We start from the raw sequence: 12338 nt of genomic DNA on the forward strand, positions 1-12338 counted from the left end.
TTCTTGTCGATTGTCTTCGATCATAGGATCTATGGGAACGTCGATTGTGGAAGTTGGAGGTATGACGTCTCCTTCTTCCAGATCTTGAAGAACGAGATCTTCACAGTCATCATTCAACTTTAAATCTATTTTCTCTATAAATTTTACGTCTCGAGCTATGTATACTCTTCTCTCTTATGGGAACCGTACTCTAAATCCCTTGACTTCTTCTGAACATCCGACGAAAAGGCCTTCCTTACATCTTGGTCGGAACTTATCTTGATTTGGTTTCTTCTGATGACATAATATACGACAACGAAAAGTCTTAAAATAGCTAACGTTGGGCTTCTTGCCCGTCCACAACTCAAAAGGAGTCAAGAGGTACGTGCTCGTAGAAGCTTTAATGAACTTTAGGAAATACAACGCAAAAATACAGAATACAAAAAAACAACAGCTCATTACTTTTTTTACAATTATTCATGTGTTCTTGTTTGTTGTCATGACAAACCTACAGGGTCGCCCTTTTCTAATATCTAACAATAAACTGAAACAAATTGGTTGTTACCTAATGTTTTTGGCCACTGCACGAATTTTTGGATGCAGTACAGCTGTTTGTGAATCTACATTCTCTGTTTTAACCGGAATACCTAAATCGTCCCGCGTTCAATGACGCATCAAAGATTGGCAAACTTGGTTTTTCTGGCTTTTGAAAAGCACACTACCAATTCTTTGAACTTCGACAGGTTTTTACGAAAATTTAATAGCGTAAAAAATCGACGTTTACAATTATTTTAATGTTCTTTCAAAATGTAAAAACTGAGAAAAAATAAAGTAGTATTATTAAAATATGTATATATATTTACATGAAGCCCCCTCTGTCGACAAACTTGCCCCCCCTGAATAAGTTTTCTAGCTACGGGGCTGCTTTAGCCATGCATTAAACTTAATAGAAACAAAGCAAAATCTGAATTAAAGTAACTGGATGCAAATGCACAAGTTATTACGGGCGTGTGGCGGCAGATTTAAAGTTACGGCAGTTAACAGGAGCACAACAAAAATGCCCGTGGGACGTTCCAGCACAAGCGGAGTCTGGGGCTACCGGTCGGGGCTGTTCTCCCCCCTCGACGGTGATTCTATCTATCGCAAAGCCTACCCACGCAGCACATCTCCATGACGAACATGCCGTCCGAAACTAGGCCATTACGATCGCAGACCCGCACTTGAAAAAAACTGCAGAGCATGAAATCTACGTTCAATGAAAATTATACATAACAAAGTAAAATTAAGGTTAAAATTGTGAGATTAGAGAAATACTGTATGAGGTGAAAAATTGCAAAGTTAACAAAATTTACATGAGATTAATAATTGCCATACTTTATCAACGATTCAAACAAAGAGTTTACATTAGGTTAAATTATATCATGGTCTAAGTTACTTAAAAAAAAAAGTTTACTTTGAGAGTTTAGAATACCACGAACTGGTTACCACAACAAAACACATAATAAATAAACACAAAAATATTCAATCATCGTTGCGAGGAAAAAGCATCTCGGTGATGTAATCAATCTTGAGCGTTGCGAAAAAAATGTCTCGTTGACGTTATCAATCTCTAGCTTGCGAGGACATGCCTCGATGAAGTAATCAATCTGTAGCGTTGTGAGGGCATGTCCTGGTGATGTAGTCAATATATATCGTTGCGAGGACATGCCTCGATGAAATAATCAATCTTTAACGTTGTGAGGGCATGCCCCGGCGATGTAGTCAATCTATATCGTTACGAGGACATGCCTCTATGAACTAATCAATTCACACCTTGACACTTAACGAACCTTAAGAAAAACAAACATAGGTTGATATTTGTACAATTTAATCACTTGTAAAATACAAAATCAGCAACCCCCATTTTAAAAAATACGAGCCAAAAGAGCCCCAAATACCACAAGAAGTTGACAATTTTCGCCAAGACCCACATCTTCAGCAAGTGTTTCTTCGCCTTGTTCACATCTTCACTTTCTTTTAAAAGATACTTTTTAGTACCTACAACAGAGTTAAAGACATACGTATAAATAACTGTATCGTCCTCGTCGAAGGAAAAACTGTCGACATCTGCTGGCAGCAACTCGTATTTCAAACGATAAAATTTGTCGTTAACAAAGGTCCAATTATTGTGTGTGAAGTGAGCCAGAGCTATAGACGCAGTGTGAATCTTCCTCTGAAGTTTAGTTAACCTGCGAGAAACAGAAAAACCACATAGATATCTACATATTTTAAAAGTCACCAATCTAAAATTTTATGTTCTCTTACGAAACTTACATCGGTCGTTCGCCTATTAGTTTAAGCATACCGTCGATTAGCAAAGCCGGAACAAGTTGATAAATGATCATTTGAAAAATATAATTGTAGTAGCACTTGGTGATTTTGCAGTCGGGGTACCATAAAACGTTATCGAAGGGGTGTTCGTTCCATATTTTCCTGCCAATATCGAAAAGGGTTTCTAAATTTACGTTTTTCAAGCTGTTATTACTACCGTTATAGAATGATGCGGTGAGTTTTTCGTTCGTGTCTCTGGAAAGCGATTTATAAGTTGTATGAAGGAAGACGGACAAAATATACTTGTATGTGGCTTGTTTCCAGGACGATATTATGATCATCTTCACTGTAATGTCAACTGGTACAGAGTCCATAATGTTGTTAGGATCAGAATACATGATGCGCACTAAGCCTTTTCCATACCCTACCAAAACACCCATGGGACCATTGAAATTGTCGACCCAACCTGTGATGGGTTCAAGGTTCGTGGGGATAACTGTTAACAGGTATGTAATTAAGATCAGTTCCGCGCTTTTAATTTTTCGAGCGTAGGCTACTTTTAAATTTGTGTTCGTTTAACAAGCTTATTACTGGTTGCCCATAAATAAAAAAAAAATGAATGAATATAGAACCAATTTATACTCACCAACAGAAGGTCGATAAACAACAACAGGTATTTTTCCATTACACATATCGTAAACTACCTGCTCGCCCAAGGACTTCGCAAAAGTATAAGTATTTGGTTTCGGATGTATATACTTTTCGGTCAATACGTTCAAAGTATGCCTATCTATGTTTTCCACTATTTCTATAGTCTTCTCCCAATCGGCAACAGCAGGATACAATCTTTCTTCGACCACCTTTCGATCGCTGTTGCAATAAGTCGTTGAAATATGAACAAAAACATCCAAATTCTTCATCTCTAGTGCCAATTTAGCAACCTCTCTAGTCCCTCTCGTGTTCATGATGACTGCATCAGTTAAACTATCGTCGAAACGCACAGACGCCGCTACATGAAAAACGACATTCACTTCATCGATCAAGAGTTGTCGTTCGTGAAGATTTAACCCCAAATCCAGCTCCCGCACATCGCCAACGACGATTTTAATTTTGTTCAGAGAGTCACGGGTTTTCGACTTAAGTACGTCGAAGAGCTAAAAATGGATTATAAGAGGAAAACTGTTGAAGAGAGCGACTTACTGGTAAATCGGTGATGGTTTTGATTCTGTCTTCGGGAGCCTGACCCTTTTTTTCTCTCAATAGTAAGTAGATGGTCTTCAGGTCTGGACACGATCGAAGGAGCTTCTCCACGAGGACTTTTCCGATGAAACCACTTCCACCCGTTATGAAGATGGTTTTGTTGCGGTAGAATTCGGGAATTGTAGCTATTTCAACCATTGTTTTGAATTTTACAAAAAATGTCAGTTGTTCTGTGTGGTCACCAACAGGTATATTACAGGAAAAACTTGTTTTCGTTGTTTAAAATGTCTAAAAAGGTTAATGTAAAAATTTGACCCACACTAAATCAAAACAGTTGCCATTTAAGTTAATTTTGTCGCTAAGTTTTGTGTGCAATGTTTGCCAATGGAAAAAGTGCATAAACAAAGGTTAATGCAAACTCTTGACCTGCATTAAATTAAAATAATGTAGTCAAAATAATTGGAACGGATATTATTGTAGGTATTTCAAATAAGTAGAAGACGGTTTTCTAACGGTAAAAATTTTATATGCAAAGGTTAATGCAAAGCCTTGAGCTGTATTAAGTCAAAACAATTTAATTAAAACAATTGCAATAAAATTAAGCAGAGTATGGCCGAAGATATCCCTGTTAAAAATGCCCAATCAAATCCAATCAAAATTATTTTGGGATCGCCCAATATAAATTAGATTGGGTACGCCCAATCAAATCCAATCTGCGACTAGTCCGCACGCCAATGGCACAAAGAAGGTAAAAAAAGGCCACCACAATGGTCACGTGGTACGCAAGCAAACATATTATCACTATTATAGCGAACAATAAAACTTTTTTAAAAAACAACCCTTTTACGCGGGTTTAAGTGTTAATATTATCCGAGAGAAGTATATTTTTGGGAAAAAATTCTGTGTTCGACACGATAACGTTTACAGCGATAAGCATACCAAAAAAAAAATTGCATAATAGTTTCTACAAATTACCAACCCCAATAAGGGGGTCAACGGAGAACGTAACCACCCACTTCGATGAGAAGTCGTAAAGAAACACATTACGGAACCATTTTGCATCCTACGGCAACGATACGGACCGTAGGTGCCTCAATTTCACGTTTAAACGACGGTCACAGTGTCGCCCAATCTGGCCCAATCAAATCCAATCCCAAATTGGGGGCGCCCAATCAAATCCAATCTGCGAATAATTCGCACGCCAATCGCACAAAGAAGGTAAAAAATGACCACCACAATGGTCACGTGGTACGCAAGCAAACATATTATCACCATTATAGCGAACAATAAAACTTTTTTAAAAAACAACCCTTTTACGCGGGTTTAAGTGTTAATATTATCCGAGAGAAGTATATTTTTGGGAAAAAATTCTGTGTTCGACACGATAACGTTTACAGCGATAAGCATACCAAAAAAAAATTGCATAATAGTTTCTACAAATTACCAACCCCAATAAGGGGGTCAACGGAGAACGTAACCACCCACTTCGATGAGAAGTCGTAAAGAAACACATTACGGAACCATTTTGCATCCTACGGCAACGATACGGACCGTAGGTGCCTCAATTTCACGTTTAAACGACGGTCACAGTGTCGCCCAATCTGGCCCAATCAAATCCAATCCCAAATTGGGGGCGCCCAATCAAATCCAATCTGCGAATAATTCGCACGCCAATCGCACAAAGAAGGTAAAAAATGACCACCACAATGGTCACGTGGTACGCAAGCAAACATATTATCACCATTATAGCGAACAATAAAACTTTTTTAAAAAACAACCCTTTTACGCGGGTTTAAGTGTTAATATTATCCGACAGGAGTATATTTTTGGGAAAAAATTCTGTGTTCGACACGATAGGATTTATGACGATAAGCATACTCAAAAAAAAATGCATAAATATTTTCCTGCGTATTAGCAACCCCCATAAGGAGGTCGACGGAGAACGTAACCACCCACTTCGATGAGAAGTCGTAAAGAAACACATTACGCAACCATTTTGCATCCTACGGCAACGATACGGACCGTAGGTGCCTCAATATTACGTTTAAACGACGGTCACAGTGTCGCCCAATCTGGCCCAATCAAATCCAATCCCAAATTGGGGGCGCCCAATCAAATCCAATCTGCGAATAATTCGCACGCCAATCGCACAAAGAAGATAAAAAATGACCACCACAATGGTCACGTGGTACGCAAGCAAACATATTATCACCATTATAGCGAACAATAAAACTTTTTTAAAAAACAACCCTTTTACGCGGGTTTAAGTGTTAATATTATCCGACAGGAGTATATTTTTGGGAAAAAATTTTGTGTTCGACACGATAACGTTTACAGCGATAAGCATACCAAAAAAAATGCATAAATATTGTCTGCGTATTAGCAACCCCCATAAGGGGGTCGACGGAGAACGTAACCACCCACTTCGATGAGAAGTCGTAAAGAAACACATTACGCAACCATTTTGCATCCTACGGCAACGATACGGACCGTAGGCGCCTCAATATTACGTTTAAACGACGGTCACAGTGTCGCCCAATCTGGCCCAATCAAATCCAATCCCAAATTGGGGGCGCCCAATCAAATCCAATCTGCGAATAATTCGCACGCCAATCGCACAAAGAAGATAAAAAATGACCACCACAATGGTCACGTGGTGCGCAAGCAAACATATTATCACTATTATAGCGAACAATAAACCTTTTTTAAAAAACAACCCTTTTACGCGGGTTTAAGTGTTAATATTATCCGAGAGAAGTATATTTTTGGGAAAAAATTCTGTGTTCGACACGATAACGTTTACAGCGATAAGCATACCAAAAAAAAATTGCATAATATTTTCTACAAATTACCAACCCCAATAAGGGGGTCAACGGAGAACGTAACCACCCACTTCGATGGGAAGACGTAAAGAAACACATTACGCAACCATTTTGCGTCCTACGGCAACGATACGGACCGCACGTGCCTCAATATTACGTTTAAACGACGTTCACATTGTCGCCCAATCTCGCCCAATCTGCGAATAATTCGCACGCCAATCGCACAAAGCAGGTAAAAAATGACCTCCACAATGGTCACGTGGTACGCGAGCAAACATATTATCACTATTATAGCGAACAATAAAACTTTTTTAAAAAACAACCCTTTTACGCGGGTTTAAGTGTTAATATTATCCGAGAGAAGTATATTTTTGGGAAAAAATTCTGTGTTCGACACGATAGGATTTATGACGATAACCATACTCAAAAAAATGGCATAAATATTTTCTGCGCATTAGCAACCCCCATAAGGAGGTCGACGGAGAACGTAACCACCCACTTCGATGAGAAGTCGTAAAGAAACACATCACGCAACCATTTTGCATCCTACGGCAACGATACGGACCGTGGGTGCCTCAATATTACGTTTAAACGACGGTCACAGTGTCGCCCAATCTGGCCCAATCAAATCCAATCCCAAATTGGGGGCGCCCAATCAAATCCAATCTGCGAATAATTCGCACGCCAATCGCACAAAGAAGGTAAAAAATGACCACCACAATGGTCACGTGGTACGCAAGCAAACATATTATCACCATTATAGCGAACAATAAAACTTTTTTAAAAAACAACCCTTTTACGCGGGTTTAAGTGTTAATATTATCCGACAGGAGTATATTTTTGGGAAAAAATTTTGTGTTCGACACGATAACGTTTACAGCGATAAGCATACCAAAAAAAATGCATAAATATTGTCTGCGTATTAGCAACCCCCATAAGGGGGTCGACGGAGAACGTAACCACCCACTTCGATGAGAAGTCGTAAAGAAACACATTACGCAACCATTTTGCATCCTACGGCAACGATACGGACCGCACGTGCCTCAATATTACGTTTAAACGACGTTCACAGTGTCGCCCAATCTGGCCCAATCAAATACAATCCCAAATTGGGGGCGCCCAATCAAACCCAATCTGCGAATAATTCGCACGCCAATCGCACAAAGAAGGTAAAAAATGACCACCACAATGGTCACGTGGTACGCAAGCAAACATATTATCACTATTATAGCGAACAATAAAACTTTTTTAAAAAACAACCCCTTTGCGCGGTTTTAAGTGTTAACACTGTACAATCGGAATATATTGTTGGGAAAAAATTCTGTGTTCCACACAATGAAATGTATAACTGTAATCATGATCAAAAAAGTTAAATAAATATTTTGTTTAAATTAGCAACCCCTGTAAGAGGGTTGACGCGGAACGTAACGACCCACTTTGATGAGAACGCTTAAAGGAGCACATAACACAACTGTTTTTTATTCTGCGGCAAAGATCCTGACCAGACGTAGCTCAAAATTGCGTTTAAACGATGTTCACAGTGTCGCCCAATTTCGCCCAATCAAATACAATCTGGACCAATCTCGCCCAATCAAATCCAAGTTGCGAATAATCCGCACTCCAATCGCACAAAGAAGGTACACAATGACCACCAGAACGGTGAAGTAGTACCCAAGCAAACATATTATCACTAGTTTAACGAACAATAAAACTTTTTTACAAAACAACCCTTTTACGCGGTTTTAAGTGTTAATACTGTACAATCGGAGTATATTGTTGGGAAAAAATTCTGTGTTCGACACAATGAAATGTATAACTGTAATCATGATTAAAAAGTTATATAAATATTTTGTATAAATTAGCAACCCCTGTAAGGGGGTTGACGCTGAACGTAACGACCCACTTTGATAAGAAAACGTAAAGGGACACATAACATAATTATTTTTTATTCTACGGGAATGATCCTGACCAGACTTGGCTCAATATTGCGTTTAAACGACGTTCATAGTGTCGCCGAATCATATACAATCTGCGAATAATCCGCACACCCATCTCACACAGAAGGTACAGAATAACCACCAGGGTGGTAATCTGGTACGCAAGCAAGCATATTATCACCATTTTAACGAATAATAAAACTTTTTTAGAAAACAACCCTTTTACGGGGTTTTAAGGGTTAATACTGTACCACCGGAGTATACTATTGGAAAAAAATTCTGTGTTCGACACAATAAAATGTATAACTATAAACATGAAAAGTTATATAGATATTTTGTATAAATTAGCAACCCCTGTATGAGGGTTGACGCAGAACGTACTGACTCACTTCGATGAGAACTCGTGAAGAGACGCATAACACAACTGTTTTGTATTCTACGGCAATGATCCTGACCAGACGTGGGTCAAAATTACGTTTAAACGACGTTCACAATGTCATTAGTCAATTCAATTTTGAAACATTGTTTGTAATCCAGGTTCAGGTGGAATCGGTATTTTGGGTTGCCTATTTTAAAAACATAAATGGATCATCTTAGTTGAAAAACCCTGTATATGCAATAATTTTAAACACGGTATTCCCCACCCTGGTAGTATCGAAATATAGAAAAAACAAATTGAAAATCGAATGGGGCAAAACCTCCGTGAACCACCTTCGATACGAAGACGCTCAGCCACCTCGTAAACAGAGTTGGAAAAACGTTCGAATAAAAACGACGTAAACACTTTCAGTTTCAATTAAAAGTAAAACCGACTTTTTGCTGCTTATCACTCATTCATGGATTCATTCGTCGTTAATGGTCAGTGCTAAAGTTTTTTTGGTAATGCTTCATGACGATCGACTTTTGATTTTAACGGATGTTTGGTCCTTGCCACAACGATTTTACATTGTTTATTGGTAAATAAGAGTAACTTAGAATGCTACAAGAAGTGTTGAAAATGTTGTCCTTGAGTAGCAATACAGGCGTCAGAGCGCCGCAAGATGTTTGTTGATAAGTAGGTAGAAAAACACCGGAGTAGCGGCTGTCACTATCACTTGTTCTTGAAGCTCTACGATATTTTCTGGACACTGTTGATTTCCACAAACTAACTGTTGCATCCAACCGAAACACGTTTATCGAAAACGGTCTCTTGAACTCGTACTTGTTGACGAGCATGTGGAGTCTCATCGGACAAAAAATGAGTGTTGTCGCTGTTGAACTAGTAAGTTGCATGGTTCGAAAAAAACGTCGTAGCAGTGTTTAAAGTTCCTATCCAGTGTTTCTACCAAATCCGAAAACACCAAACTAACACTAGGCTTATTCTTTATTTGAATATCAGAGTGCAGGTCCTATTAACAGATATCAGTCTCTAAACTTGGAATCATATTACCTATCTCTTGGTGTGCGAAAAAGACGATGATACAAGCTAGAGCTGGTCGCCGATCAAACGTCTTTTAATCTATCGTCTTCGACGTACCATATGAAATGCGAAAAAAGACCATTAACTATATAGACGATTCTTGCCGTCAGCCTTCGTATCATTACTAACAGGATATTGATACAAATGGTATAATTTGTTGTCAGCTTAACCAAAATATCATCAGTATTCATCAGTGATATTACCGAATACCTGTGTAGGTACTTTTAAAAACGAGATACCGTCGCGAGCAAAAAATTCTGGTCGTCAGTATCAGCGTGTGCCATTTAATTCGGTGCACAAAAATGACATTGACGACTAGAATTTTTTGCTCACGATGATAGGTGCGATTTTAATGTCGGCCTTTCCATATGAAACAGCATGTGTGAATAAACATGTGTTCGCATGATTGATGAAACAATTGAGGACGCTCGTTTAGGTAACCAATTTGAAAAACCGTCGTCATTTATTGGTTTGGGTTCTTCACTTCCGATCGGCACCTATTATAGGTCTAAAGTTCAAACTTCTATTATGGGCTGTAACATGTTTCTACATATAAAACGCTGTGGTGTCCAAATGTGGATTCAAATTTGGCGCAAAAAAAAACAACGGGACGAAATCGCATTTGAATAATTTGAATAAAAGAAATTAAGAAAATCGTTAAATCTTGGCAACCAAGTGTAACGTTTCATCCATGTGTGAATTTAGGGCGACATGTTTGGGTTATCACAAGGCATTGAAATGATTATAATTTTATTTAATTGCTTAAAAGGTGGCTTTCATACGTACATACTTACTAGAAAGCTCTCGAGAAAACCCAAGGCGTCGTACCGAGGCGGCGTATGAGTTTATTTCGTAACAATATTAAAAATAATAATAATGTTAAGCGGGTATTACGGACATCAATGCGAATATTGTATTAGTATTTATCTTCCCTTGTCCATGAATGAGGTTGTCAATGTATTAAATGAAATATAGCACTAAAAACAGATTCACTCTCATTGATCGAATATGTATTAGTGTCGGTGTTACAAAAATTTATCAGGAATCTTTGCCGCAAAAAGTACAATCGTTTAATTGTGTCGGCTAGAAGTTTCAACATTCAGGCGTGGTGCTTATTATAAAAACATCGAGAATTAACCGATTAGGTATTTTTGTATGCTTGTAACGTACGTTAAAGCAAAACGAATTACGATATTCAATGTTCAGTTATTCCTAATGTAGTTACGTCTTTTACTATTATATCATCAATATTGATGTTCCTCATTCCTCTCTATTGTAATTGTCGCTAAATGCTTTGCTTACTTTCATAACCTCAGTCATTGGGATATTGTCGAATTTGGAAATGTATTTCCTATTTGACAATACATCTTATTAATATTATGGTAGGACTCATCACTGACCCGGATATGACCGGCATTTACGGATACTAAAACCTAGTAATGTTATGCATTGATTAGATGAATAAAAAAATTTGGCAATCCCAGACTTACAAAATACACATTCGTCAGCTATTATTCTCTAATTTCACCCCATCCCTAAGAGCCTAGCGTAACTACCGGTTATTTATCCACGCATCACTTGAAAAGTGACCTACACTACTCTGACCTACTGCTGCTAACCTTTTCTTTTTATTTCAACGGTCTACGTAAACTAGATAGATATGACATTATGAATTAGTTATTTATTGTGAAGAGCTGCTGCTGGAAATACGATGCAGATATTTTGTCTCTTCAGGTACTACAAATTACGCATATTTAAGAAGTGTGTGTACTAATACAAAAACCGAACTATAAAACAAAGTTCAAGTTCACGATAGTAGCTCATTCATTGCGATATTATGCAGATTAATCTGAGTGTTTTTTTTTTATAAAAACGTATTGATGAAAAACTTAAGTGATAAGACGTATCCAGTCTGCCAGGTAAATCATGGGAATGACCTCGCTTGTTTACGTTGACCAATGCTTTGGCGCTCTAGGATTCAGTCGCATAGTTCCGATGTTTGTTAATGAATATAATCAATTAATCATATTGTTTAACTATCTCTCTTTTCTTATCTGCATGTTGGGGTATTCTATCGTCATCTTTAACTTACTTGTAAGCAATACATACAGATATGTGAGCAATTAATTGTGTCGAAAAGCACCGTTATACCGGGTGTCGGAAAATGGTAGATTAACTCTCTGCTACGCTCTTAACAATCAACTGGTGAGTTTGGGAATAGTAAAATAGCTATTTATGGTATAAGTGAATAAAAACGAACTTTGTCTAACGAAAAAACAGTTTAGCACACGAGGCGAAGCCGCGTGTGATAATGTTTTATAGTGGATATTATTCGTTTATTCACGTGTATCATAGAAGATTGTTTCCAATTTCGCAAAATTAAAAAATAAAAATCTTTAGGTACAGTATTTACATAAATATTAATTGTACTCCTACTAATATGATGAGCATTTAAAGAAGGTAAATTGCCTAAGTTGCCTATACTTTCGTCACGGTCAAATTCAAAGGATGTTCCTGGCCTTTCATTAGGATTGTTTTACAGAAGGTGGACCATCAAGCGTTGCAAATTTTAGTTGAATATGTTTACACATCCATAGCAACGAAAATTTCAGTGGTAGTGCAAATTTTTAG

At 37.9% G+C, this 12338-nt stretch overlaps 1 protein-coding gene across 1 annotated transcript; it reads right to left on the reverse strand.

The window, feature by feature from the left end:
* Positions 1–1829: 1829 nt before the first annotated feature.
* LOC135140088 (fatty acyl-CoA reductase 1-like) lies at positions 1830–3764 on the reverse strand. Its single transcript, XM_064070498.1, has 5 exons — positions 3490–3764; positions 2936–3443; positions 2593–2785; positions 2293–2544; positions 1830–2207 (listed from the first exon to the last, which is right to left on the reverse strand). The coding sequence occupies exons 1-5, from the start codon at positions 3685–3687 to the stop codon at positions 1850–1852; spliced, it is 1509 nt and encodes a 502-aa protein (XP_063926568.1). The 5' UTR covers positions 3688–3764; the 3' UTR covers positions 1830–1849.
* Positions 3765–12338: the final 8574 nt, after the last annotated feature.

Source organism: Zophobas morio, unplaced genomic scaffold (assembly GCF_036711695.1).
Source record: "Zophobas morio isolate AGI-343-1 ecotype UQ-CSIRO unplaced genomic scaffold, CSIRO_AGI_Zmor_V1 ptg000038l, whole genome shotgun sequence".
Classification (NCBI taxonomy): Eukaryota; Metazoa; Arthropoda; class Insecta; order Coleoptera; family Tenebrionidae; genus Zophobas; species Zophobas morio.